Consider the following 25,832-nt stretch of genomic DNA (forward strand, 5'->3'; position numbering starts at 1 on the left):
TGTGATATCTGTTTAGTGACTTATGTGAAATGAGTTACTGGTCTCAATTCAAATTTTTCTGGATAAGTGCCACAACAAAAAACACCATCACAACAGCAACCTGGGCAGATAGTCTAAAGAGTCAACAGACATAAAATACGCATTGAACTTTCATCCTTTTCCTGTTTAGAGGTTAAATATATTGGCAGAGCAGACCTTGTTGCCAAGAAATTTTAAAGACAAAAAGATACTTGTTTTGTAGTTACTTCTAGACCCTTCGGGTTTTTAGGAAATCAACCTATAGTGCACTGGTCCCCAAACTGTGGGGGTGAGTCCCCCTATGGGGGCATGGAGGAACGGGGGGGAGAAGGGGGCACAGCAGGGCTGAAGCCAGCCCTCCCTGGCGGGGGGTGGGGGAGCTCCACTACCAGCCTCACTCCTCCCCCAAACCTGTTCAGCCCTCAGTCCTGCTCTGCCTCCAGGCCCAGCTCCACCCTCACTCCCTCTCTGCCCCCAGACCAACTCCATCTCAAACCCCAGCTCCTCCCCCATGCCCAGTCCCATCCCCAGGTCCACCTTCAGCAAATCTCTGCTGCTGATGAAGCCTTGGCTATTAATCGGGGTGGGGAGCGCGGCCACATTCCATTACTTGGGAATGGGGTTTGAGCACCATTGCTATAGGGCAGGAGTTGGTAACCTATGGCACGCGTGCCAAACCCAGCACGCGAGCCAATTTTTAATGGCACGCTGCTGTCTGCCCGGCTCCGGCCAGACAGCAGCGTGCCACTAAAAATCCTGCCCGGCCCGGCCCGGCCCGCTCTTTTCAGGCCTCCACCCACCGCTCTCTCCTTGCAGGGCAGGCAAGCTTCCCCCTCCCACCACCTCTTCCCGAGCGAGGGTGCTGGGTTCCTGCCCCTCCTCCTCTCCCTCCCTGCAGCTGATCAGCTGAGGGCGCTTGCTACGGAGGGGGAGAGGTAAAAGTGAAGGAGGGGGAGAGGTAAGAGTGGAGCCGCAGCATGCTCTCTGCTCCGGGGACCTTGGGGAAGGGGGTGGAATCCGGGCATATCCCCTCCAGCCCCCTGCCATGAGCCGCTCAGGGCAGGGGGCTGGGAGCACCCCCACACCCCCAGCCCTCTGCCCTGACCCCTGCACCCCCCTCCACGCACCCCCCAGCCCCCTGCCCTGACTCCTGCACCCCCCTCACACACACCCCCAGCCCCCTGCCCTGACTCCTGCACCCCCCTCACACACACCCCCAGCCCCCTGCCCTGACTCCTGCACCCCCCTCACACACACCCCCAGCCCCCTGCCCTGACTCCTGCACCCCCCTCACACACACCCCCAGCCCCCTGCCCTGACTCCTGCACCCCCCTCACACACACCCCCAGCCCCCTGCCCTGACTCCTGCACCCCCCAAATCTCCACTCCCACCCCTCGCACCAAACGGGAGCTCCTGTACACACATACCCACATTCCCACCTGCACCCCTCGCACCAAATGGGAGCTGCCCAGGTAAGCATTCCACACCCAAACCTCCTGCCCCAACCCTGAGACCTCGCCCTCATTCTAGCTCCTGGCCAGACCTGCACCCCAACCCCCAGCCTGCTCCTTCACCCTCAGCCCTGTTCTCAGCACACTCCCACCCTCATCTCAGTGCAGAGAGAGGAAGAGAATGGCTAGAACCAGGGAGAAAGTAAGCACCTATTCTATGTGGACAGGGCCAGAACTCCAGACTGGCAGCGGGCTGAGCGGGGCCGGAAGCCGGGACCCTGGCTGGCAGAACCCCAGACCGACAGCAGGCTGAGCCCACTGCCAGTCTGGGGTCCTGGCCACCAGCCCCGCTCAGCCCACTGCCGGTCTGGGGTTCTGGCTGCCTGCCCCTTGCCAGCAGGGGTCCCGGCCGTAGGCCCCACTCAGCCTGCTGCCGGCCTAGGTGAACGGAACCCCAGGCTGGCAGCAGGCTGAGTGGGCCCACGGCGTAAGATCAGCATTTTAATTAATTCTTAAACATTTTGAAAACCTTGTTTACATATGACAACAGTTTAGTTATATAATATACAGACATAGAGAGAGACCTTCTAAAAAACGTTAAAATGTATTATTGGCACGCAAAACCTTAAATTAAAGTGAATAAATGAAAACTTGGCACACCACTTCTGAAAGGTTGCCGACCTCTGCTATAGTGTGTCTGAGATCAGGAACCTTTCAAAAGCAGTTACATCAGTATCTGTACACAACAGCAATACTGGATTTATAAAATACACCACATGCACCAGATTAACCAAGATGAGAACGGAGTCTTGGTTGATAACATTTTTACTAACCAGAAAAACTGAGATTTTTTCCTGAAGGGGAGAGAGGAAAGGTTAGAAAAACTACACATAAAATAGCAATTGAGCGAAGACACATTTTTTTCTTCCATTTTGAAGGTTATTGTTTGGAATAGGATGACATTGTCTACTTCTTTTGGAGCACTGAGAAATGTGTTCTTTGGTTACACCTGTCAAAGCCATCCACCATTTGAATTCTTTACAGCTGTCATTCCAAGGAGGAAACAGCAGCAGCAGACAGGTGAAAAAATAAAAACATGGTAAACAATGAAAAGCAAGCATATTGTACATGTACTTTAACACACGTGTTATATAACCATTGCTGAAATGTTATTTACTGAATTTGCATAAGTGTCTTCTGTGCCACAGAGAGAGAGAGCTCCCAGCCCCAAAGTGCTGACAACAGGTTACGTCTGAACAGTTGACACAAAGACACAGGAAAAGGGATTAGGAAGCAGCCATTTAAAAAAATATCAAAATCTTCCCACCGTTTGCTACAATCTCCTAAACCCTGCACATTTCACGCTAAACTGTATTAACGCATAATTAACCTGCACAACCTTCCGCTACCACTGATTTTCTCACTTGATGCCCAGCACCGCCCTCCATTTTACTGTCTGCAGCACAAGCCCTATACCACTTGCAGATATGGATACACAGTCCAAACACAGCCAGATGGTCCCCGCTTCAAAGACTTTACAAATCTGAAAACCTGACCCATAGGGTGCTCAGCACCCTTCAATTCCGATTGACTGCAGTGAGATTAAAGGGTGTGGATCAGGCCCTAAACAGATACCATACCAACAAAAGAGGAGTGAAAAGATACTACACAAGGCGGGAGTTTTATTTGTTCATTAAAAATTTGGTTTTTAAATTGTGTCCTAATTTTTAATCCTTTACTGTTCATTATCAACCTGTTCCGATTTTTCAAGTCATCTTATGAGAACTTAATACCTCCAACCTGGACCCCAGATATTCTCCTTCCACCTCCTTAAAAGTGAGTGACACATGACCCAAGATGATATATACAGGACTAAGGCACTGATTCTGCGAGCGTATGTTGGCAGACACCTGTACACACATGGAACATCTTACAAGATCAGGGCCCAGGAGGGAAAGAAATGACAAAAGTCATACAACTTAGAACATTTGGGAAATCACTGCGGGATAAGGTGCAAAACAAGTCAACACAGGTCACTGTCCCATACCATACCGATGACCTTAAATTGACCTTTAATTTCATTTAATTAAAAAAGGATATGCTGAATGCAAAAACTGGTTAACGTAAAGTTAAGTCTGCACAGTTGAAACCACAATATTAGGAAACTAAACACTTATGGTCGTAACGAAATTAAGCGTGTTAAGGTGGAGTATTGTAAAGCATATATATCACAACAGTAATATTTGAAGCTACCATGAAAAAACAGAAAAAAATGCTATATACTTGCAAAACCGCTATATTGATACTGCTATATATTTCCTGACTTTGTGATACTAAATGGCAGCCTTAATGTTAGATTATATTTGCAGTTAATATCTTCATGTTTGGGATTTAAAACAAAACCAAACAAAAATCCTACACATAAATGCTTTAAAAAAATAAAACAAAAAAAAACTAAACAGCCCCAACTAGATTTTCAAACAACATGTTTTTCAATAAGCCGTTACTTGTGCTGTTATTTAACTCGAGAGCTTTCTGCAAAAGAACAGCAGCAGTACATTTGTGGCAGCGTAATAAGTCTTTGAAACAGTTGAAACAGGTCAAATTAGTTTTGTTTTTTTTTAATTAAAGCTTAAAAGTTTACAGACTACTACAGAATGCAGTGAAGATTGCAGACACCTAGAAACCGCAGGATATAATTTTTTATAGCTGCAATTTTCTACCATTTTTGGTGGCGTTGCTACCTTTTGGGGGGCAGGGATTGAGAATTTTGCTCATTTGTGCATTTCAGCATGACAAAGCCATCCTCACACAAAATATCCCAATGCTACTCCAACCAATGTGTAACCAGTGTTTGGTGCCTACTGATTATCACTTAATAGCAGCAAATTTGAGAGACCATAAAATATTTAAGAAGTAGATAAGAATCATCCTCTGACCTACATTAACTACGTCAAAAGATTTAGTTAACAGATAAAGCTGGAATACAACTTTTATCATTACTCAAATCTTCAGTTAGATGATTTTTTTTAAACAAACTAATGGCAGTCATTCCAGACTGGAGTCCAACCCATCATTTTTCTTCACGCACATTTTAGCTAAATACTTGTATTTGCATGGAGGAAATAATTAGGCATAATATTTCTGAAAAATAAGTTTAAAAGACACTGCCAACTTTTTTCCTAGCTCTATTTCATATTCTGGATTTCATCCTATGCTTCTTAGGGAACTGAAATTAATGCAGTTCTTTGTTTACTTCTTTGCTTATGCATGTGCTGATATTACTCAAATTGCACAATTTTCACCATAGTGTTTACTTGTTAGACAGCCCTGTGGAGAAAGCAGAACACTTTTCTAGAGGGACGTGGGGTTAATTTCTGGTTTATTTTTCAAACTTTGTGATAGGGTGATTCACTTTTAAATAAATTAGCTCTTTGAGAATGGAGGTGGTGTCACACCAAGTTCTAACAAGTTGAATATTAAGTCAAATTTTGGCCATGCTCCTTTAAATAGTGAATTTAAACAATCTTTTTTTCTATTTTGACAGAAAACCAAAAAGCTATGTAAGCAATGCTGAGGTTTTAATGAGGTTACAGAAGCTTTGTTCCTGCTGCTTTTAAGAGATTTCTGGGAACCGCTGACTTCAAAAAACATGCTTACCTCTAAATGCTGTTGCTGTATCTCCCTTATTAGAGAAAGCAGGTTTTTTAGTTCATCCCTGTACTTGAAGAGTTACCCCTACATGTCACAGTCAGATAGCTAAGGAGTGGTACATGCACTTGTTTAAGCCCCAGCGTATAAAATAATGCTGTGATTTAAACCATACCTTTGGTTAATGGTTAAATTCTCTTTTCTCTTTCTTCATTTATATGCACAGTAGAAGTATCCGATTATTCTTTAGGACATTAAATACATGTGAAAGCAAAGTTCTGTTCCTTAGCACATGGTGAAACAACTGTTTTTTATAAACTGCTTTCTTCCTCATTCAATTAACCATGCCCTGCCCCCTTTCCCTCACTTCTCCTTGTGCTGCAGACAAGTACCAGAACTGTGTGCATTTCAGTATTAGAGTGTGAAGCTTTCACCATTCCTACATGCTTTAAAGGACAACACAGTTTTGTAATACCATTACATAAAAAATAATGTAACCACAGCATTAGGTTTGATAAGAAGCAACAAAGAACACTAAACTGGTTCACACATACAAAAATCAATAAAGAGGACTGATGAATTTTGCAAACAGATTCATTTTAACTACTGTCACAGAGTGCAGTGGGATTTCCAGTTCAACACCATCAAGAGTGAGAAAACATTTCATTTATAACTAGTGAGGCATTCAAATTCTGAAAAGAAAGAAGTCTGGCTGACACCATCCAAACCACACAATAACCGGCTTAAGCTTTAAGAAGGTTCATTAAAAGCAGCAACCCTAGCATGATTTGTTCATGTATTCAGTCTGAAATATTGAATTTTTTTTTTAATTTTATTATTACCTGATGTTCTGCATGAATGTTATCCCCAGTAGGCCAGCGATGTTTGCTGTTATTATAGCCGCCTCCACCACTTCCTCCTCCCCCAAGCTGCTCACCATGCTGCCTCTGAAAGAAGTAATCCACCATAGCGTCGTCCTGAGAGCGGCCTGCAACTCCTATGGATCCAGGGACAGGACTGGAGTGGGTCCCTGCTGCAAGCGCTTGATTTGCAGCTGGCTGTTGCTGAGCCTGGGACCCTGTTCCAGATGTCAAAACAACAGGCATGTTGGGATTAGCTGTATCTTGTGTGTGCTGCTTCAGGTGGGGGCTGAACGAGTCCTGCCAGAGCACTGCTTTTCTCTTCAAAACACACGCAACGCTCATTCCACCAACACCTAAGGAGACACAGGGTTTTCCATGGTTAATCGTTTTAATAACTGATTAAGCACACATTGCCTACGTCAAGAAAAAAATCTTTACTTCTTTTGACATGTTTATGCTTTCCTGTTAGTCACAACTGACCCATATCTCAGAAAGCTAAATTTAACAAACTTCATTTCAGTAAAATATATTAAAAATACACACTAGCCAAAACAACAGTTAATTCTACAAGATGCTGCCAATACAGCTAAGATATTCACAGTTGCCTGTTCTTGGAATCAGACCACCAAGTTGTGCAACTGAAATTTCTTGTGTGGCCAGCACACTAAAATTTTGTCTCAGTTTAATCTAAAATTGAGCACTGAAAACTTCTCGGGGAGAAAAACCTGGGGCATGTAATGGAATTCAAAATACAACATCAATGTTTATAAACTTCTATATTAATGGCAGTTCTGCTACAGAATCTGTCATTTGCATGTAAATACTACTAGATTACTACTTCCAATAGTTAGATAAACCAAAAAAGAAACTTAAAGCAGCCAGTTTTTCAAATTCAAACCTAAAATATTATTTGTACACATGCTATTAGTCATGCCCCAAACATAACTTGCACTGTGTTGCAAACACTAAGGCTGGCTTTGGCCATGAGGCAGTAAGATATACGCACATATTTATGGGAGATTCCCTGAAGAAAAAAGCAGCTAACCTCTTAGTGACTGGGACACCAACAGAATGTTCCAGAGCTAGATCAGCCGACAGCCTCAATTCAGTTACTGATGGGAGAGAAAAAAACTAAACTCTGACTGTAGAAACTATCTAGCATAGCAAACAAAGCAAAAAAGAGAATCCATCCCACACAGCGACCAGAATACTATGACAATAAGTGGGTAAATAATATTGCTAATCAGTTAATAAATCACTATCCCCAAAATGTTCTGATACAGTATGAAATACTGATTTCATGCTGCTGTGGTAAGCCTTTTTTGTTTTGTGAAAGCAAAAAGATCAATAATCCAACACGGACAGTGATACCACAGAAGATTCTATACACCTTGATGGTAAAGTGCTTTTTTTTTCTTTATGTAATTCCTACCCCATTAAAAAATATATATATATACAATCAGGTATTTAAGTCAGAAGAAATGCATGCACTATTAAAAATGCTAAACAGACCTCGGACTTCTAAACTTCGTGTCAATTATTGCCCTGGTCACCCAACTGCAAACCCACAAATATCATGAATAGTTAACAAAGATGGACTGACAGCAGAATTTGCCCCTCATTCATTATCATCACAACTGCATACCATCATACAACTTCCACATTCATGATATGGCTCTCCCTAGCATATCTTGACTGAAAACTTTGGCCCAAACCTGCAAACAGTTCTGTGGGCTCTGAAGGGAACCTTTATCTCCTCTTTTCATCACACTACTTTTTAATAACCATCAAATTCTACAAGTGACTCTCAGGAACAACTTCATAACTGCACTGGAGTGCAAGATGGCAACAAAAAGAAAACTTAATTTTGCTCAAAAATTATCTGGATTTTCCCTACCAACATGAAGTGTTTTTTCTCTTATTCATCTGTTAGCGGAATCTGAATATAGAAACTTCAGTAATAGGATTTTTTTCCCTCTCCTTAAGTTTCTTTTTTTTTTCCTAGAGCAATGTAAACGGGTAACTTTGCACTTATGCACACCACTTTACATGTTCAAAGAGGTGTACAGACAAATAAATTTATTTAGCAAAACCTCATTGGTTCTAACTTTGATGTAAATCTTACCACAAAACCTGGTAGTCTCATTCCACTTCTCAAATATAGCACTATAGTGAGGTCTCACTACTAAAGCTTTATTATTTTTACAAGATACTCTTTTACCAACATACACTATTTAGCTTTCCTATAGTAAGTTCTACTCACACACAAAGCAAACAAAAAAAAAAAACTAACTGAATCAAACTCTCCTACAGAAGGAAGAAGAAAGATAGATTATTTCTATCATTAATTTCTTATAAGGGACTCATACTATGATGATGATGGCAAAGTACTTAGGTACTTGTGGGGTAATGTTATGGATAACTAAAACTGAACCAACGCCTGTCAAAATAAATGGAAAAATATATTGTGAGGCAGTCTTAAACACACGCACAACCCGCCCCCCAACCTTCCCATGGTCCCAATCCTTCAAAGATTCACATATGTGAATAACTTTATGCACTGTGACAGGTTTCAGAGTAACACCCGTGTTAGTCTGTATTCGCAAAAAGAAAAGGAGTACTTGTGGCACCTTAGAGACTAACCAATTTATTTGAGCATAAGCTTTCGTGAGCTACAGCTCACTTCATCGGATGCATACTGCCGATGAAGTGAGCTGTAGCTCACGAAAGCTTATGCTCAAATAAATTGGTTAGTCTCTAAGGTGCCACAAGTTCTCCTTTTCTTTTTATGCACTGTGAATATTCCCACTGAAATCAATGGGACTACTCACAGCACAAAGTTAAGCATGTGCATAAATCTTTGCAGCATTAATGTCCAACTTAATTTCCTTATTCACAAAATTTTGTCATCTGCAGTCCCATTCCCTCCCCACCCAGTTAGAGCAAATTAGCAGGGATTTAATCACTCAGAGACAGTGATCCCCTTTTAATTTTTCTTTTAAAAACGTCCATATTACACAAAACTTTCCAAATGCTCTAACCAACTAATATGCCATCATTTTCTATTACGGCCATGATAGATAATAGCACATAGTTGAGAAGTAACAATAAAAGGTTTGGCAGTTGTGGCCCAATTGAGGGATTTCCCTTAATGACCTAAGTGATACCCCACACGATACGGAGAAATGCAGCATCCTGATTTTCAAAGCTTTTAATGGGGAAGGGACCTGCCCTTTTCTATGTTTGAGACCTGCTCCTTCTTTAGCCTCAGCATGCTACATATCTACATTTACATAAAATACCTTTTAGAGGTTCCATCACCACTCCTGAAGTTAAGGGGTGATCAAGCTTTATCTTTCCCACATCTGAGGGGCTGTCACTTGCTCCCTCAAATCTCACCGGGGAGGAGAAAGTGTTATAAAATTATTATTCTCTTGACACTAGAAAATCCCAGGCAAGAGCTAACAAGAGCATTATTACGTTCTGTACAACTGTCTGTATTCTCAGAAACCTCCTCTTTCATTTAACATGGATATGGCAATCTCAAGTCAGAACAGAAAACTTGGCACAGGAGACATTTTGAAAGAGAGCAAAGGGGGAAAAAAGCATGATGGGAAGTTCCAGTTTAGTTCTGAGATATATGTTTTAACAGAAATGTTGTGATAAATGTAGCACACAGCTGAATACTGTCATTCAAAGCATACAGAGCATCAGAAATATGTTAAGTCACCTACACAACACATACTGGTTAACTAACCAGCAGCTGCAACTCATATCACTGCAAGTGTCTTATAGCTACTCAATCTCTTTTACTTTTCAAACTCTTTCTGTATTTTCCATATAAAGAGTTTCCCATGAGTGTTATTCATTTACAAAATAAACAGCCTCCTATAGGACATTACAAAAAGGGATTGCCAGAGTGAAATTACTATTAACATACGTTTCTTTCCCCTTACACACACACACACACAGGTAAACAAGATGTTTTATGTTATCATTACCATAAGACTGCATGTAATTTCCTGTCTGTAAGCAACATAACTTTGAGGACACAGCTAAACAAATTCTAACTACAAGAAGCAATGGCCTTAGAAAAAATAGCTGTATTCTGCATGTAGCATAACTACTACTAATAAATTCAGAACTCAATAACTGATCTCCAAGCGCTCCGATTTAAAAAAAAGTTTGCAGTAGTATTTTAAAAATTGGAATGGACATGAAATGTATTTTGCAAAATTAAACTATGGAAAAATAGAGGCCTTTACAGATTCCTAAAGTTAGACTACGAATCAAAGCCACCTTACCCATTGTTTAAGAGGCATCTGGTGTACAAAAACGTAAAAGTTCACATTTTCATTAAAACCTAAGGAGACACAGCAGGAAGTGGGTAAATTGATAACCCACTAAACTTCTTAAACCAGCATTAAAACACGTCATAAGACAAATGCTAAACCACCCACCCTCTCAGTAAAAGGAAATTCCTTACTCATGATCTGCTTAATAAAATTTCTACTTGGAACCAAGTTATTAAGCACTGAACAGAAAAAAATGAAAATGGGAGTCTCTCTCAGTGTGGGGTAAAGAACAAGTTCCAATGTTGTTCTCTTCAAAACAAAACTGCTTAATTAAAAATGATCCAACACAAATACTACAGAGGGAGTAAGGACGAAGAGAGAACAGCACTATGTACTTATAGCACATCGGAAAGTATTGTGTGTGTTTTATTCCCTTCCACTTGAAATGATAAAGACCTTCTCTTACAGACTCTCACACACCAAAAAAACAACAGGGCTTACACACACAAAAAAATCCCAACCATTACAGAGATAAAACACAAACCGTAGGAATACTGGGACACTTATGACAATAAAAATAGATCACTTTTTTATTTTTGAGAATTAAATGCATGCACCTCCAGAAATCCCAGGTATATCTTATATACATTACACACACACACATATAAATACACATACACACATATACAGTTTCCCAGCAATTCCTGTTGATAGGAATCTGAACTGTGTACAAGCTACGAAAGGTTTGGACGCTATTTATCACATTTACTGAATCCCCCCCCTTCCGCCCCCCCCCGGCGGCGCCGTACAGCCAGGTTAAAATGCACACGATGAATTACATGCCGAGAAGAACCCCCACTCGGGTATTGTTTTTTTAAACCAAAATAGCTTGAATCCACCCCCTGCACCCCCCAAAATAAGGATGATTTCTTCTCCCCCCAGGAGGATCAGGGCAGGGGATTGCCCCAACTTCACAGGGACCCAAGAATAAGGGTTAATGGAGTTTGTGGGGGGGGAGTGGAGGGATTTAGGACACATTATGGGGCCCCCTGCACCTCCCCACTCCCCCTCCCTCCTTCCTTTGTAACAATAGGGGCCTTGCTCTGACTCCAAAACATGTACAAGGAACAGAGCGAGAGGAGAGACCCAGGCACAGCGACCGGCGGGGGCTGCCTTTCGGGGCCCCATCAACCCCCACCTCGAGCCCCTAACCTCAATATGACCCCACCGACTGGTCCCCTGGGGTGTGGGGCCCAATTTAGTCCCGGTCCAGTCCGGATACTTACGGGCGGAGCGGTAGGATGAAGCTGGATCTCAGCCCCCCCCAGGCCTCTCGCTGGCTGCCTCTCCCCCTGCCTTTCACTCCGACAACATGGCGGCCCACTGGGCACTGGGACGGCGCGATGCATCATGGGATGGCTAGGCAGGCCCAGCTTGCCGCTGAGCCTCCTTGTCCCTGCTCCAGGCTGGGTGGCAACCAGCGCAGCATCAGCTCCTGTGCTGGGGCTCAGCTAGACTGGGCCCTGGGCCTTCTCTCCTGGGCAGCTGTCTGTGTTAAACACAAGCCCAGATCCAAGGCAGTTCGTCCGCATGCCCGTAAGCAAGACAGAGAGCTAGCGTTGCACGGATACGCCGAGCACACCATATGTACACCCTGACTGGGCGTCCCAGCCTTATACACACCCCAAATGGGTTTTACACACACCCTGACTAAGTTGATCTACCCAATACACAACACCCCATGATATTTCGGTGTGGGATTTTTAAAGCCCCTGCTCCAGGAATGATGTTATTAGGTGACCATCTCAGCTTTCAACATTTAAAAACTAAGTTCCTATTCCTCATAGTTGTAGAAAAAAGATTGAAAACATGACCTGAGCCTAACCTAAAGACTCAGGAACCAGAAGATAAATAAAAAGAACACTTTTTTTTAAATCTTATGATTTTTTGGGGTCCTGACTCACAATTTTTGAACACTTGGGGTTGGCAATGTATAAACCAAACTGATCCTCTCCAGCTGAGAGATCCATATTTGCAGAGTGTTGAATATCACACAAAAAACACGTATCAATTCTCTCCAGCTAAGACTGAGCTCTTATTTTAATAAAAACCTAAAGTGTTACACAACAACAACAGGGATATTGCAGTATGCACCACTGCAAACTATAAAGTTCCTTTCTATAGTCCCCTACATTCAGCAATCTCAAAGCATTTTAATTACATTATAATTAATTAAGCTACATGATACCTCCATGTTGTTGATAAATATTATTATCCCTATTTCATAAGGCACAGAAAAAGAAAGGGCCAGATCCTCAGAGGTATTTAGGCACCTACCTCAAACTGAAATCAATGAAAGTTAGCACCTAAATACATTTGCAGATCTGGGCCAAAGTGACTAGGGTTGCAAAGACCCTGATCCTACAAAGACTTTGCGTGTACTTAACTTTACCACCATGAGTACATAGATTGTAAGCTTTTTGGGACTGGGAACCATATTTTTGTTCAGTGTTTGTACAGCACCAAGAACATTGGAGTCTCGGTCCATGGGTGGGGTGCTACTACTGCAATACAAAATAATTCATTATTGTTATTAAGCATTTCTATTTATTTCAGTCAGACTGCTCATGGGAGCAATGTTAAGCATGTGTGTATGTTTTTGCAGGGTCAGGGCCTAAGTGTGTGGCAAAACTGGGAATAGATCCCAGATCTCCTAACTCCCAGTCATGTGCTTTGATGATGCTTCTTCCCAGAATAGGATACGTAGGATAGGGAAAAGCAGAGGCTGTTGTACCAAATTCCTAGCCAGTCTCCCACCAATTTGGAACTAAGTCCTGACCTAGAGGCAAAATCTTCTATTTATCCACAGGATAGTTACAGAGCTAAGCTTCTTGCACACGCTGCCTGAAAACTTTCTTCAATTCCTACTGTAAACTCTCTCTGTACTCTCTTAAACATAGCCAAAACCCCAGTCAGGATCAGAGCTCCATTGTGCTAGGTGCTATATGAGAAGTTACAGTCCCTGTCCCAAAGTTCCTACAGACTGATCCCTTGAAACAACCTGTGTCTCATTTCTCTGGTGTGAATGAGAAATATCCAGTTCATAAATGGCCCATCTAGTAAAGCCAAAGAAAAAGACTTAATCTAGATCACTGATAACAAGATAGGGAAATATATAAAGGATTATATATAGTATAGCATACTAATACTGCATACTCAGTATGTGAGATATAAGCCCATCACTTCTGAACCAAACAACCCACAGCCGTCTGCAATGTGTCCCTCAGCGTCAATACAGAGATAAAGCCAGTGGGGACTACAGATCCCAGCATGCCATGCTCTTCCTGAATCGAGGTTTAGGTCGTTGCTATTACAATAAATCACTGCATGCTGGCTCTTGTAGTTCGTGTGATTGCATGTGCACATTAAACGGGGACAGTCAATTTGAATTCGTCTAATTTTCCAAAAAGAAAGGTAAACATAAGTTCAGATACTACTCCTACGCTGAGTCTCCTGCAATTTTTTGAGGCTTTACAATTTCGTTTTCCTATTAAAAATGTTTTCCCACTCCTGCTGGTGCATGAAAAGCTCACACAATCAACAGAAGAAACCAACTTTACTGGGGGAAAAGTGAAAGTGATCAAAATGGTATTTCATAGAATCATAGAAATCCTGGGCTGGAAGGGACCTCAAAAAAGTCATCCAGTCCAGCCCCCTGCGCTTTGGCAGGACCAAAAGTAAACCTAAACCATCAGGACAGGTGTTTGTCCAACCAGTTCTTAAAAACCTCCAATGATGGGGATTCCACAACCTTCCTTGGAAGCCTATTCCAGAGCTTAACTACCCTTACATTTAGAAAAAAGAAAAGGAGGACTTGTGGCACCTTAGCGACTAACCAATTTATTTGAGCATAAGCTTTCGTGAGCTACAGCTCACTTCATCGGATGCATACTGCTGATGAAGTGAGCAGCTCACGAAAGTTTATGCTCAAATAAATTGGTTAGTCTCTAAGGTGCCACAAGTACTCCTTTTCTTTTTGCGAATACAGACTAACACAGCTATTACTCTGAATACAGTTAGAAAGTATTTTCTAATATCTGACCTAAATCTCCCTTGTTGCAGATTAAGCTCATTACTTCTTATTCTACCTTCAGTGGACATGGAGAACAATTGATCACCGTCCTCTTTATAATGGTGCTTGACATATTTGAAAACAGCTATCAGATCCCTCCTCAGATTCTGTGAGCTGGATACTCTCTGCTGGATAACATCAGTGCAACAATGCCTGATGTTATTGAACAGGCAACCAAATTCATGGTTGTGTGCTACAGACAATCAAACCGTACCACCATGTCAGTCAGCAGAAACCATGGGCAGTGAAAATTGGCAAAGGTACCACATCAACACCAAAGCTCAGCTCCCTACTACCAACAACAGAAGCATTTATGGGAAACACAAAATGAGCACAACTTCAGGCACATGTGTGTAAAAGTGGTTTGGATCCAGATACACCATACCTTGATCCGCTGCAGTATGGATGGATATGCAATGACAGTTCCAAATCTATGTTCCCCAAAACTGTACCAGACAATGTTGTTCTTCCTCCTCCAAATATTTTGAAGTTAATCAAATGCTCCTGAGAGAGTGATGTATGTGTACTTTGTAAATGTATGAGATGTGGATGTAATATATTCTTCACATGCCAGAGAGGTGTGGTGGATTGCAAGGACCTGACAAAATCAGCTTCAGCATTTGCAGCTGAAAACAACAATGGCAAGCAGTGACCTGTAGTACTCATTTTAGGACACTCAGGTGTAGATTGAATGAGAAAGAACACTAGTAACCATTTATAATGATTCTAAAATGAAATATTTGGTTAAAATTATTACTATCATTATAATTTTCTTAGTATTTTTCCTTGTATGGACCCCTTAAGCAAGGTTGACCAGAATGGCTGCCGGACTAAAGCCAGTTCTGACACAACCTGCCTCTCTCAAGCCAAGATAACTGTGACTCCAACCTACACTATTGAAGTACTCATTAATGGTTCCTAAATGCTACTGATAACAGTATCATTGTGAAAATAGTTGCTCCTGTTATAAGACTTAGGGCTTGTCTACACTGGCAATTTACAGTGCTGCAACTTTCTCGCTCAGGGCTGTGAAAAAAACACCCCCCTGAATGCAGCAAGTTTCAGTGCTGTAAAGCACCAGTGTGGACAGTGTACCAGAGCAGGAGCCGTGCTGGTAGCTATGCCCCTCGTGGAGGTGGGTTTTTTAGAGCACTAGGAGAGCTCTCTCCCAGCGCTCTGCTGCGACCACACAAGCCATGTTAAAGTGCTGGCATGGCAGCCCTTTAACGTTGCCAGTGTAGACAAGCCCCTAAGGCTTGCCTGCCTACACTAAACTGTTTTGCCACTTTAGCTATACAGGTATAGTTGAAGTGACCAAAAAACCACAAAAAACAACCCTAGTGTGCATACAGCTACACCAGTGTAAAAGTGCTTATAGCAGTATAACTTATTCTAGTTCAGCACATTTATACCATATAGCTGTAGTAAACCAGTAAAAATCACACCCCTAACCAACATAATTATAGCAGTATAACTTTTCTAGTGTAGACCAGGCCTTGCCCCCACTGCCTTTCACATGGAAAGTTCCCAAAGCACTCTGGGAAGTGATACACAGGCTGTTTATGAGGATTCCTCCACCCATCACTGGAATTCAGACACATCTGGGGTGAGATGCAGCAGCTATTTAACACAATGCTGCACAACACCCGAGGACAGGAAAAGAAGATCATTTACAACTGCAGGGGGCATTTAGGGAGGCAGAAGGTAACACCTGATACCTTCTTCTACTAGGGCCATGTCTACATTAGCAAGCTTACAGCAGCACAGCTGTACTGATATAGCTGTGCCGCTATAAGAGCGCTCGTGGAGCCACGTTATGTCGACAGGAGAGAGCTCTCCCATCAACAAAATAAAACCAGCTAAAAGAGAGAGCAGCATCTCCCACCGACATAGTGCTGTGCGCACGAGCGCTTCTGCCGACAGAACTTACATTGCTGCGGGGGTTCACTTCCCTGAGTAACAAAAGTTTTGCTGACATAAGTGCTAGTGTAGACATGGCCTAGATAAGAATATACTAGAAATTTAAAAATCAGCTTTCTCAAACCAGTACAAAGTGCTAACATAATAATAATTCTTAGCTCTTACATAGCCCTTTTCATCAGTAGATCTCCAAGTGCTTTACAAAGTAGTGCAGCATTATTATCCCGGTCATAGTTTCAGAGTAACTACACTTGTATTTCCCTTCCATGGTCTACCAAGGGCACCCACTTTAGGCTTCTGGTTCCCAGCTGTCACCTCTCTTTGGCAGAGACTCACATCTCACACCGTAACTAGGGGTTCTTTGTGGCTGAACTGTTCCCTGCCTACACTGTGATATCCCCAGCAAGCCACACTGCCTAGAAGGCCAGCATCTGCATTTTGCTTTCTCTTCAGAGGCTTTTTCTTAGCAGTATATTGCTTCTTAAGGCAAAAGCATTACAGACTTATTATTGTTATTATTAAAAACAATAAAAGAACCTACACTCATGCTAAAAATCTTACCAGAGGTTACTCCTACTCCAGTCTCAGGCTCTGCTAGGTGTCAGTCCTTCAGAACTCACAATTGGGTTTCCCCATAGTTACAAGTTCATAACTGTCTCAGCTTCAGAACCAGAACACCAGCTGAGCAGGTTAGCCATTTCATTACACAGCTCTGGCCTTTCATTTCCAGTCTCTCGGAACAGGTGATCTACAGACAGTGATACTCTCCTCAGGGCTTAGCTTCAAAAGACTGGGTTTTTGCATAACCAGAGGTGAGGGATTTGCATTACCATCTCCCTAGGGATTCCCAAGGAAATCTACTTCACACTTATAGGCTCCAAGATTCCATTCTTGTCTGGCACATTTTCGAGATAGTCCTTTGAACTCCCAGGCCTGACATCACATCTTCCCCCTAGAGAGGTTACGTACAATTCTGGCCCACAATAAAACACAATCTTTGCATTTAATATAACGGATACAACAATACTTAAACTTAACTCAATAAGATCTCCCAAGGATATGCAGAAAATTGCCATATCTCTCACAATCACCATTTTAAAGACAGGGAAACTGAGGAACAGAGCAATGAGGTGACTTGCCCAAATTCACACAGCAGGCCATTGACAGAGCCAGGAACAAAGCACTGGTGCTTTATCGCTTGCTTATATGGATCTAAAGTAAGCAGGTAACATACAGACCCAAGCTAACCTGATTTAAGCATTAAACTGTTTTAACTGCATCTATCCTGGGGATTTGCACCATTTTAACTAGACTGATTTTATAAATTAAACCTGTGCACTTTTCTAGTGTAGACAAGGCCTAAGTTGGAATTTGCCAGGACATCAAGGAAGAACATAGACCAGAACTTGCCTTTCAATGTCCTCAATTGTAGAGATTTGATTTGTCAGCTCCATTTTTGTAAGGGCAGGCGGCCTCTTAGGGAGCTGTTCCTGTTGGTATTTCATGATCCTCTCCCAGACATGAGGGAGATCCCAGCCCCACAGCATTGGCTGGGTTGCATCTAGGGTCTTTGCTGAGCCTGCATGTAGGGTCTGAGCCAAAGCCTGCGGAAAACAATGGAAAGATTTCCCTTGACTTCAGTGGATTTTGGCTCAGGCTCCTAGAGCTCCTGCAGCAGGAGTGGAAAGCAGAATTGACTAGAGGGTTGTCAGTTTCATTTTGCTCCTGTTTTACTCCTGGGGGAATTCTGCGGTAAAATATTAAAAAATCTGCACACAATATTTTAAAATTCTACAAAATTCTGCATTTTATTTTAAAATAACCATAATATAATCATGCCAGTTTCAATTATTTTGATAATTTATTTCAAAATATCTGTCAGCAAGTATACCTGTAACAATACAGACACAAAAACAGATTTTTTTTTGACAAATATATTCCTTACTAGACATATTAATACAGGACTTTGAGTAATTCATTTAAATTGCAATACAGAACTGTATTTCCTGCACTTGTCAGAAACAGTGCAAAGGCTTGGGGGAATCAGGGGTAATGGAGGAGCTAAGGGACAGGGAAGGAGCCTGGAGTGAACCTGGAGGGTTGCTGGGTGTGGGTGGGAGAAGTATGGAACAGGATTTTTTGGGGGGAGGGGCAGGATTGTTGAGGAACCTCCCCCATGCTGACCCCAAACCTCTGCCATTCAGTAAGGCATATCTGCCCCTGTCGCCATACCCTTCATCCCTGTGGGTCTCTGCAGCCTCCTCCCCCATCCCCATGTGTTCCCGCAGCCTCCCTCCCCTGTCCCCAGGTTGCCTTGCACCTCCACTTCCATTCAGCCCCTGGCTCAACACTGTCATCCCACTAGCTCCTGAGCCAGTCTGTCCCCCCCACTAGCCATTCTGAACCCCATTTGCCCCACTCTGTGAGCCCCTCAGCAGCCCCATTTGCCCCATTCTGTCTGTCCTAACCTGGCTCTGCAGCTGGGGTGCTGTAATGAACATCTGCTCCTGGGGAATTCTGTGCCACTGCACACACAAAGAATTATTTTTTCTCACATTTTCTGCTGGAAAAAAATTCTGCAGGACACATGAATTCTGCACATGCACAGTAGCGCAGAATTCCCCCAGGAGTACTATTTTTACCAGTTCACATGCAGGAACATTAGCACAGGAGCAGGAGGTTGCTAGAATTGGTGGGGAGAGAGGCACAGGAAAATGCAGGATTCCTGTGCTCTCTCACCAGCTACAAAACCCTAGCAAGATGAAAGGGTTTGTGTGTCATTGCCAAATGCCTGAACCATCTTGTCCCTTCAAATGCAAGTAGGTATAAGGAAAATGCCACCACTCTTGCCAAGAGATTTCCACAATCTCCCTGGGCATGGAAGGGCTCACAGCTGTTTACAGGGCCGGCTCTAGGCTTTTTGCCGCCCCTGCAAAAAAATTCTTGCCCCAAGCTCCGAGCGCGCAAGTGCCCAAGGATGGCTGGAAAGCCGCCCCTGGAATTGTGCCACCCCAAGCACATGCCTGTTTGGCTGGTGCCTAGAGCCGGTCCTGGCTGTTTAGATGCTTGCACAAGGTGACCAGATTTTCAAAGTGAAACCATAGGACAGCTGCCGTAAGGCGGGGAATCGAGTGGGCATCCAGGACATGGTTTGGATGTGCATCAGGGAGATGGGCATGGAAAGAATAGGATCCTCGCCTCACTCATCCCTCTTCTCAGTTTATTGAGCCCCTCCCTCTCCTTTCCTGCCACGATGTGGATTTGACTGTACATGCAGGGCTGGTTTAAGGATTCATGCATGTCAGGGCTCACCAGGAGGGTATCACCATGTGACAATCCTGGTGGGAGTGCATCCTTTATGATTATTATCTATCACTCACCACATGCCAGGCACTTTCCAAGCACAGAGGAGAGCATAGTCCACATAGCATACAGTCTGAAAAGACAGATGAACGGTGAGGGACAGAAATCGCAGTGCACATGCCCTCAGGGAGCCAGCTTTTTCACTAGCTCATCTGCCCAATGGTTCCTTTAAATAGCCAGAGCCTGCATGGAGTGACAAAGCACAACAGGGACACCTGGAAAAGGCTCCTGTTTTGGGGAGACACACGGGCACCCTATTAGCTTGCAAGTATGAAGGACAGTCCAGCTTGTACCTATTTCTCTTTTTCCTGGCCAGTTCTCTCTCGAAGCAGAGCAGCTATGCATACCTGAGGGCTTGTCTACACTACACAGTTTTAGCGAGAAGGCTGTATCGACACAGCTTTGTCGCTAAAAGTCAGTGAGTGTAAACGCTCTCTGTCGGTATTTTGTTGGCACTTTTGCTGAAAAAATACTTCCAGCCCCGCAAGCGGCGTTAGCTTTGTCGGTAGAAGAGCGCTCCTGCTGACAAAGCCACATTCACACTGCCTCTTGTGTTGGCAAAACTTTTGTCTTTCGCGGGGGGGGAGGGGGGGGGCTTTTTAAAGTACCCATTAAAGACAAAAGTTTTGTCGACAACATCACAGTGTAGACAAGCCCTTTCGTGTTTCCAGGTGGGCTGTTCCCACCCAACCCCAGCTTGCTGAGTGCTGAAATGATTCTGGGACATGAGCAGAGGCAATGGTGATATTATCTGGAGAGAATGAGTGAGAACGGCTGAGCTTCACATGTGGGCTATTTAACACTCATTGGCTGGAGGGCCAGCAGACTTTGATTTAAGGTTGCCAGGCATTTGTGTTTGACCTTATTTTTTTCAGCCAGATCCCATCCTTCATTCTTGTAGTCAGGGAGCACAGCATGGCTCAGGGAATTAACAATGAGGCCACAGAGCCCTGACGCATAAGGACACTAGTTCAAAGCCAATTCAAGTTAATTGTAGCTAGTGTACTGTGCTGGGAGTCTGGATTGCTATGGATCTGAGCCTCCTCTCCTAGGTACTTCTCTCTATCCCAACAAAACTTCATTGTCTTTACCTGGGTTACTCCTGATTTACAGCAGCGTGTGAGCATAAAATCAGGACGCCGATTCTGCCACTCACTTACCTTGTAACCTTCAGCAAGTCACTTCCCTGCTCTGTGCCTCAGTTTCCACATCTGTGAAATGGGGGTAATGATACTGACCTACCTTTACCAAGCACTTTGAGATCCTCAGACTAAATGTGCTACATAAATGCACAGAATGAAAGCCATTCTCCATATAAGCAGCCACCAATGTAGATGGGCTATTGGGTCTCCTGCCCTCCTCTGTGAAGGTCATAGAGGTAGTTTTGCTGAAGGCTTTGGTGTTCCAGAACACGTGCTATGGAAGCAGACCAGGGCACTGGAATGGACCGGGGCATGGGAAAATTGTCCTGTGCAATACTTGTTGCATGTATAAATAGAGGCTGTTGATTTCCAGGGCTGGCAGTCCCAGCACTAACTCAACAGGCAGTGACCTGAACTTCTTGTCTGGGTAGCTCTCCAGGGGCACTAGGCTCTTTTAAAAACAAAGAGATGATCGCAGTCACAGACAATCCTTCTCATCAACCTCAGTGGGGCTAGACAATATACTGGGGTTCCCATGCCACTTCATGATATTGGGTAGAGACCCTCTCCCCCTTACCCTGCCTTTCCTCCCTCCTCTTCCTCCCACTGCCCCCAACCAAATCTGTAGCCCAATCTGTGTCCTTGTTTTGGAATGGCACTTCTCCAGGCCAGCCAGATTCGGCTGTCACTCCAAAACAAGGACACAGATTGGACGACAGACTGGGTGGGTTTGAGTCAACGAGCAGATGGGCTGGGGGCAGGATGGGACAGGACACAAGCCCCACAAAGTTTGAATGAGGCTTTCTTCCGGCAGCTCGCAGAAGCTACTAGATCGCACGCCCTGGTTCTCATGGGTGACTTTAATTTTCCTGATATCTGCTGGGAGAGCAATACAGCGGTGCATAGACAATCCAGGAAGTTTTTGGAAAGCATAGGGGACAATTTCCTGGTGCAAGTGCTAGAGGAGCCAACTAGGGGGGAGCTTTTCTTGACCTGCTGCTCACAAACCGGGAAGAATTAGTAGGGGAAGCAAAAGTGGATGGGAATCTGGGAGGCAGTGACCATGAGTTGGTTGAGTTCAGGATCCTGACACAGGGAAGAAAGGTAAGCAGCAGGATACGGACCCTGGACTTCAGGAAAGCAGACTTCAAATCCCTCAGGGAACGGATGGGTAGGATCCCCTGGGGGACTAACATGAAGGGGAAAGGAGTCCAGGAGAGCTGGCTGTATTTCAAGGAATCCCTGTTGAGGTTACAGGGACAAACCATCCCGATGTGTCGAAAGAATAGTAAATATGGCAGGCGACCAGCTTGGCTTAATGGTGAAATCCTAGTGGATCTTAAACATAAAAAAGAAGCTTACAAGAAGTGGAAGGTTGGACATATGACCAGGGAAGAGTATAAAAATATTGCTCGGGCATGTAGGAATGAAGTCAGGAGAGCCAAATCACACCTGGAGTTGCAGCTAGCGAGGGATGTTAAGAGTAACAAGAAGGGTTTCTTCAGGTATGTTGGCAACAAGAAGAAAGCCAAGGAAAGTGTGGGCCCCTTAATGAATGAGGGAGGCAACCTAGTGACAGAGGATGTGTAAAAAGCTAATGTACTCAATGCTTTTTTTGCCTCTGTCTTCACTAACAAGATCAGCTCCCAGACTGCTGCGCTGGGCATCACAACATGGGGAATAGATGGCCAGCCCTCTGTGGAGAAAGAGGTGGTTAGGGACTATTTAGAAAAGCTGGACGTGCACAAGTCCATGGGGCCAGACGAGTTGCATCCGAGAGTGCTAAAGGAATTGGCAGCTGTGATTGCAGAGCCATTCGCCATTATCTTTGAAAGCTCGTGGCGAACGGGGGAAGTCCCGGATGACTGGAAAAAGGCTAATGTAGTGCCAATCTTTAAAAAAGGGAAGGAGGAGGATCCTGGGAACTACAGGCCAGTCAGCCTCACCTCAGTCCCCGGAAAAATCATGGAGCAGGTCCTCAAAGAATCAATCATGAAGCACTTACATGAGAGGAAAGTTATCAGGAACAGTCAGCATGGATTCACCAAGAGAAGGTCATGCCTGACTAATCTAATCACCTTCTATGATGATATTACTGGTTCTGTGGATGAAGGGAAAGCAGTGGATGTATTGTTTCTTGACTTTAGCAAAGCTTTAGACATGGTCTCCCACAGTATTCTTGTCAGCAAGTTAAAGAAGTATGGGCTGGATGAATGCACTATAAAGTGGGTAGAAAGCTGGCTAGATTGTCGGGCTCAACGGGTAGTGATCAATGGCTCCATGTCTAGTTGGCAGCTGGTGTCAAGTGGAGTGCCCCAGGGGTCGGTCCTGGGGCCGGTTTTGTTCAATATCTTCATAAATGATCTGGAGGATGGTGTGGATTGCACTCTCAGCAAATTTGCGGATGATACTAAACTGGGAGGAGTGGTAGGTACACTGGAGGGCAGGGATAGGATACAGAGGGACCTAGACAAATTGGAGGATTGGGCCAAAAGAAATCTGATGAGGTTCAATAAGGATAAGTGCAGGGTCCTGCACTTAGGACGGAAGAACCCAATGCACAGCTACAGACTAGGGACCGAATGGCTAGGCAGCAGTTCTGTGGAAAAGGACCTAGGGGTGACAGTGGACGAGAAGCTGGATATGAGTTAGCAGTGTGCCTTTGTTGCCAAGAAGGCCAATGGCATTTTGGGATGTATAAGTAGGGGCATAGCGAGCAGATCGAGGGACGTGATCGTCCCCCTCTATTCGACATTGGTGAGACCTCATCTGGAGTACTGTGTCCAGTTTTGGGCCCCACGCTACAAGAAGGATGTGGATAAATTGGAAAGAGTCCAGCGAAGGGCAACAAAAATGATTAGGGGTTTGGAACACATGAGTTATGAGGAGAGGCTGAGGGAACTGGGATTGTTTAGTCTGCAGAAGAGAAGAATGAGGGGGGATTTGATAGCTGCTTTCAACTACCTGAGAGGTGGTTCCAGAGAGGATGGTTCTAGACTATTCTCAGTGGTAGAAGAGGACAGGACAAGGAGTAATGGTCTCAAGTTGCAGTGGGGGAGGTTTAGGTTGGATATTAGGAAAAACTTTTTCACTAGGAGGGTGGTGAAACACTGGAATGCGTTACCTAGGGAGGTGGTAGAATCTCCTTCCTTAGAAGTTTTTAAGGTCAGGCTTGACAAAGCCCTGGCTGGGATGATATAATTGGGGATTGGTCCTGCTTTGAGCAGGGGGTTGGACTAGATGACCTCCTGAGGTCCCTTCCAACCCTGATATTCTATGATTCTATGAAGAGAGAACAAAGAAGCCACAGCGCTGCATGGGGGGAGGCACTCCCAAGCGCCAGGATGAGGGGTTTGACTAAGGCAGCTGCTGCAGAGGGGGCTCCTGGGACACCGCCAGGAGCTGGTGGGACAGCTGAGAGTGCGTAGCAGGACTCACTCTCCACCGCCCACAGCCAGAGTGCACGGGCTGTTGGACTGACCCAAGGAGTTGTGCAGAGAGTCTGTGTGAGTGTCTAACTAGACATGTGGGGAGCTGGGTGCTGTATCAGGGAAAGCAAGTCTGTCTAACCCCTGCTAAAGGTCCTTCCCTGGATTTAGTGCTGGCTTTGGTGCACGTGTTGCTCTCTTGTTAAGCGTGGTACTTGCTCCGGGGTTAACTCGGACTCCCCTCGAAGGATGGGCTGGTATTCATGCAGAGGCATCTCTCGGTTGTGGATCTGGGACCTCTTCCTCAGCCCTGAGAATCTGCCACCTGACAAGTGGCGTCACGAACGGGCTTTGGGGAGTTAGGCAGGGACCCTTGGGAACGTGCCTGCTGTACAGGCAGTTGGAGGATTGAGGCATTTTTGAATAACACAGCCCCTCGGCCAGCCTCCCCCAACCCAGCCCCCTCTGGGTGGCCTGCCCTTTCCACTGTGGCATACCCCATGCGGGCTGCATGCTTACCTCCGTTTACAAGGGATCCCCAGACCAGCTTCCCGGGCAGCGCTGGAGTCCACATTTAACATGCACTGCCTCCCTGAGTACAAGATGGTGGGGATCCTGGTAGGCCAGGTGCGGGGAGCCTCCCGCAGGGAGGTGCAGATGACCAGAATGTTACAGTCAAAAATATTTTTAAGCAACTGGATCAGATTTATGGGCCCTCCTCCCCTCCACCCCCGAACAGATGAGAGAGTTCTTTGCTCGGGCTCAGAAACCTACTGAGACACTCAGGGACTTAACCAATAGCCTCCAGTGACTCTCTGTTCCATCACCAGGAGGAGCCCTCCCTGGTCCAGGGCCTAGAGCAGAACTTGGCCTGATGATTGGCAGACATAGCCCAAATGGCATAACTAAAGACTCAAAATGTCCGAATCAAGCATGGAACACTGTCATCCACTCGTTGCCTTCCTTGATACGGATCTAGTTGTAGGCGCCATGAAGGTACATAGCAAAACCTAGCCCAGCAAAATCTCTCAAAAGTTCATTAGTAAGTGGCAAAAGGCAGTGATTTCAAACTGTCACTCTATTCAGAGCCCAGTAATCAACACACGGATGCACGGAGCTGTCTTTTTTTGCCACGAAAATGATCCGAACTCCAGCTGGAGAGGTAGGAGGATGAATAAACCCCTTATCTAAATGATCACTGAGGTATTCCCGGAAGAGTGTGGAGTTCCAGTTGAGAGGGAATAAATACAGCTGAACAGAACGTCAGCCCCAGGCTGTTGGTCCATGAGGCAATCATAACTGTGATGCGATGGTAAAACATCTTCCCTCCTTTAGTCAAAGACATCAGTGTAGTCTTGAATTTTCTCCAGAATACCCAAAGTAGATAAAGGTAGATGCTGCCTTCTCTGTCATCCCTTCAAGTCCCCCTGTCAGCAGATGCATCATGAGGGGGTTTGGGTCTGACGCCTGACCCTGGGAGACATAAATGGGAGCAGAATCTTGATGCAAAGTGCACTGTGCCTGATCCCCACTGGATGCGCAGGTCATGGGTGACCAGCCAAGGAATA

The 25,832-nt window shown here is 44.5% G+C and overlaps 1 protein-coding gene across 8 annotated transcripts in view; it reads right to left on the reverse strand.

The window, feature by feature from the left end:
* The window catches only part of PUM1 (pumilio RNA binding family member 1), a 131,453-nt gene extending 119,682 nt beyond the window's left edge, over nt 1–11,771 (reverse strand). For 4 of the 8 annotated variants that reach the window (XM_073317834.2, XM_073317833.2, XM_073317832.2 and 1 more), the window contains exons 1-2: nt 11,566–11,705; nt 5,964–6,337 (exon numbers count right to left, since the gene is read on the reverse strand). In XM_073317834.2, the coding sequence (XP_073173935.1) occupies nt 5,964–6,326 (363 nt within the window). In that variant the 5' untranslated portion in view covers nt 6,327–6,337; nt 11,566–11,705. Of the gene's footprint in view, nt 1–5,963; nt 6,338–7,029; nt 7,097–11,565 lie in introns of all 8 variants that reach the window. The other 4 variants (XM_073317829.2, XM_073317830.2, XM_073317831.2 and 1 more) reach the window with 4 other exon arrangements.
* Nucleotides 11,772–25,832: the final 14,061 nt, after the last annotated feature.

This window comes from Lepidochelys kempii, chromosome 19, assembly GCF_965140285.1.
Source record: "Lepidochelys kempii isolate rLepKem1 chromosome 19, rLepKem1.hap1, whole genome shotgun sequence".
Classification (NCBI taxonomy): domain Eukaryota; kingdom Metazoa; phylum Chordata; order Testudines; family Cheloniidae; genus Lepidochelys; species Lepidochelys kempii.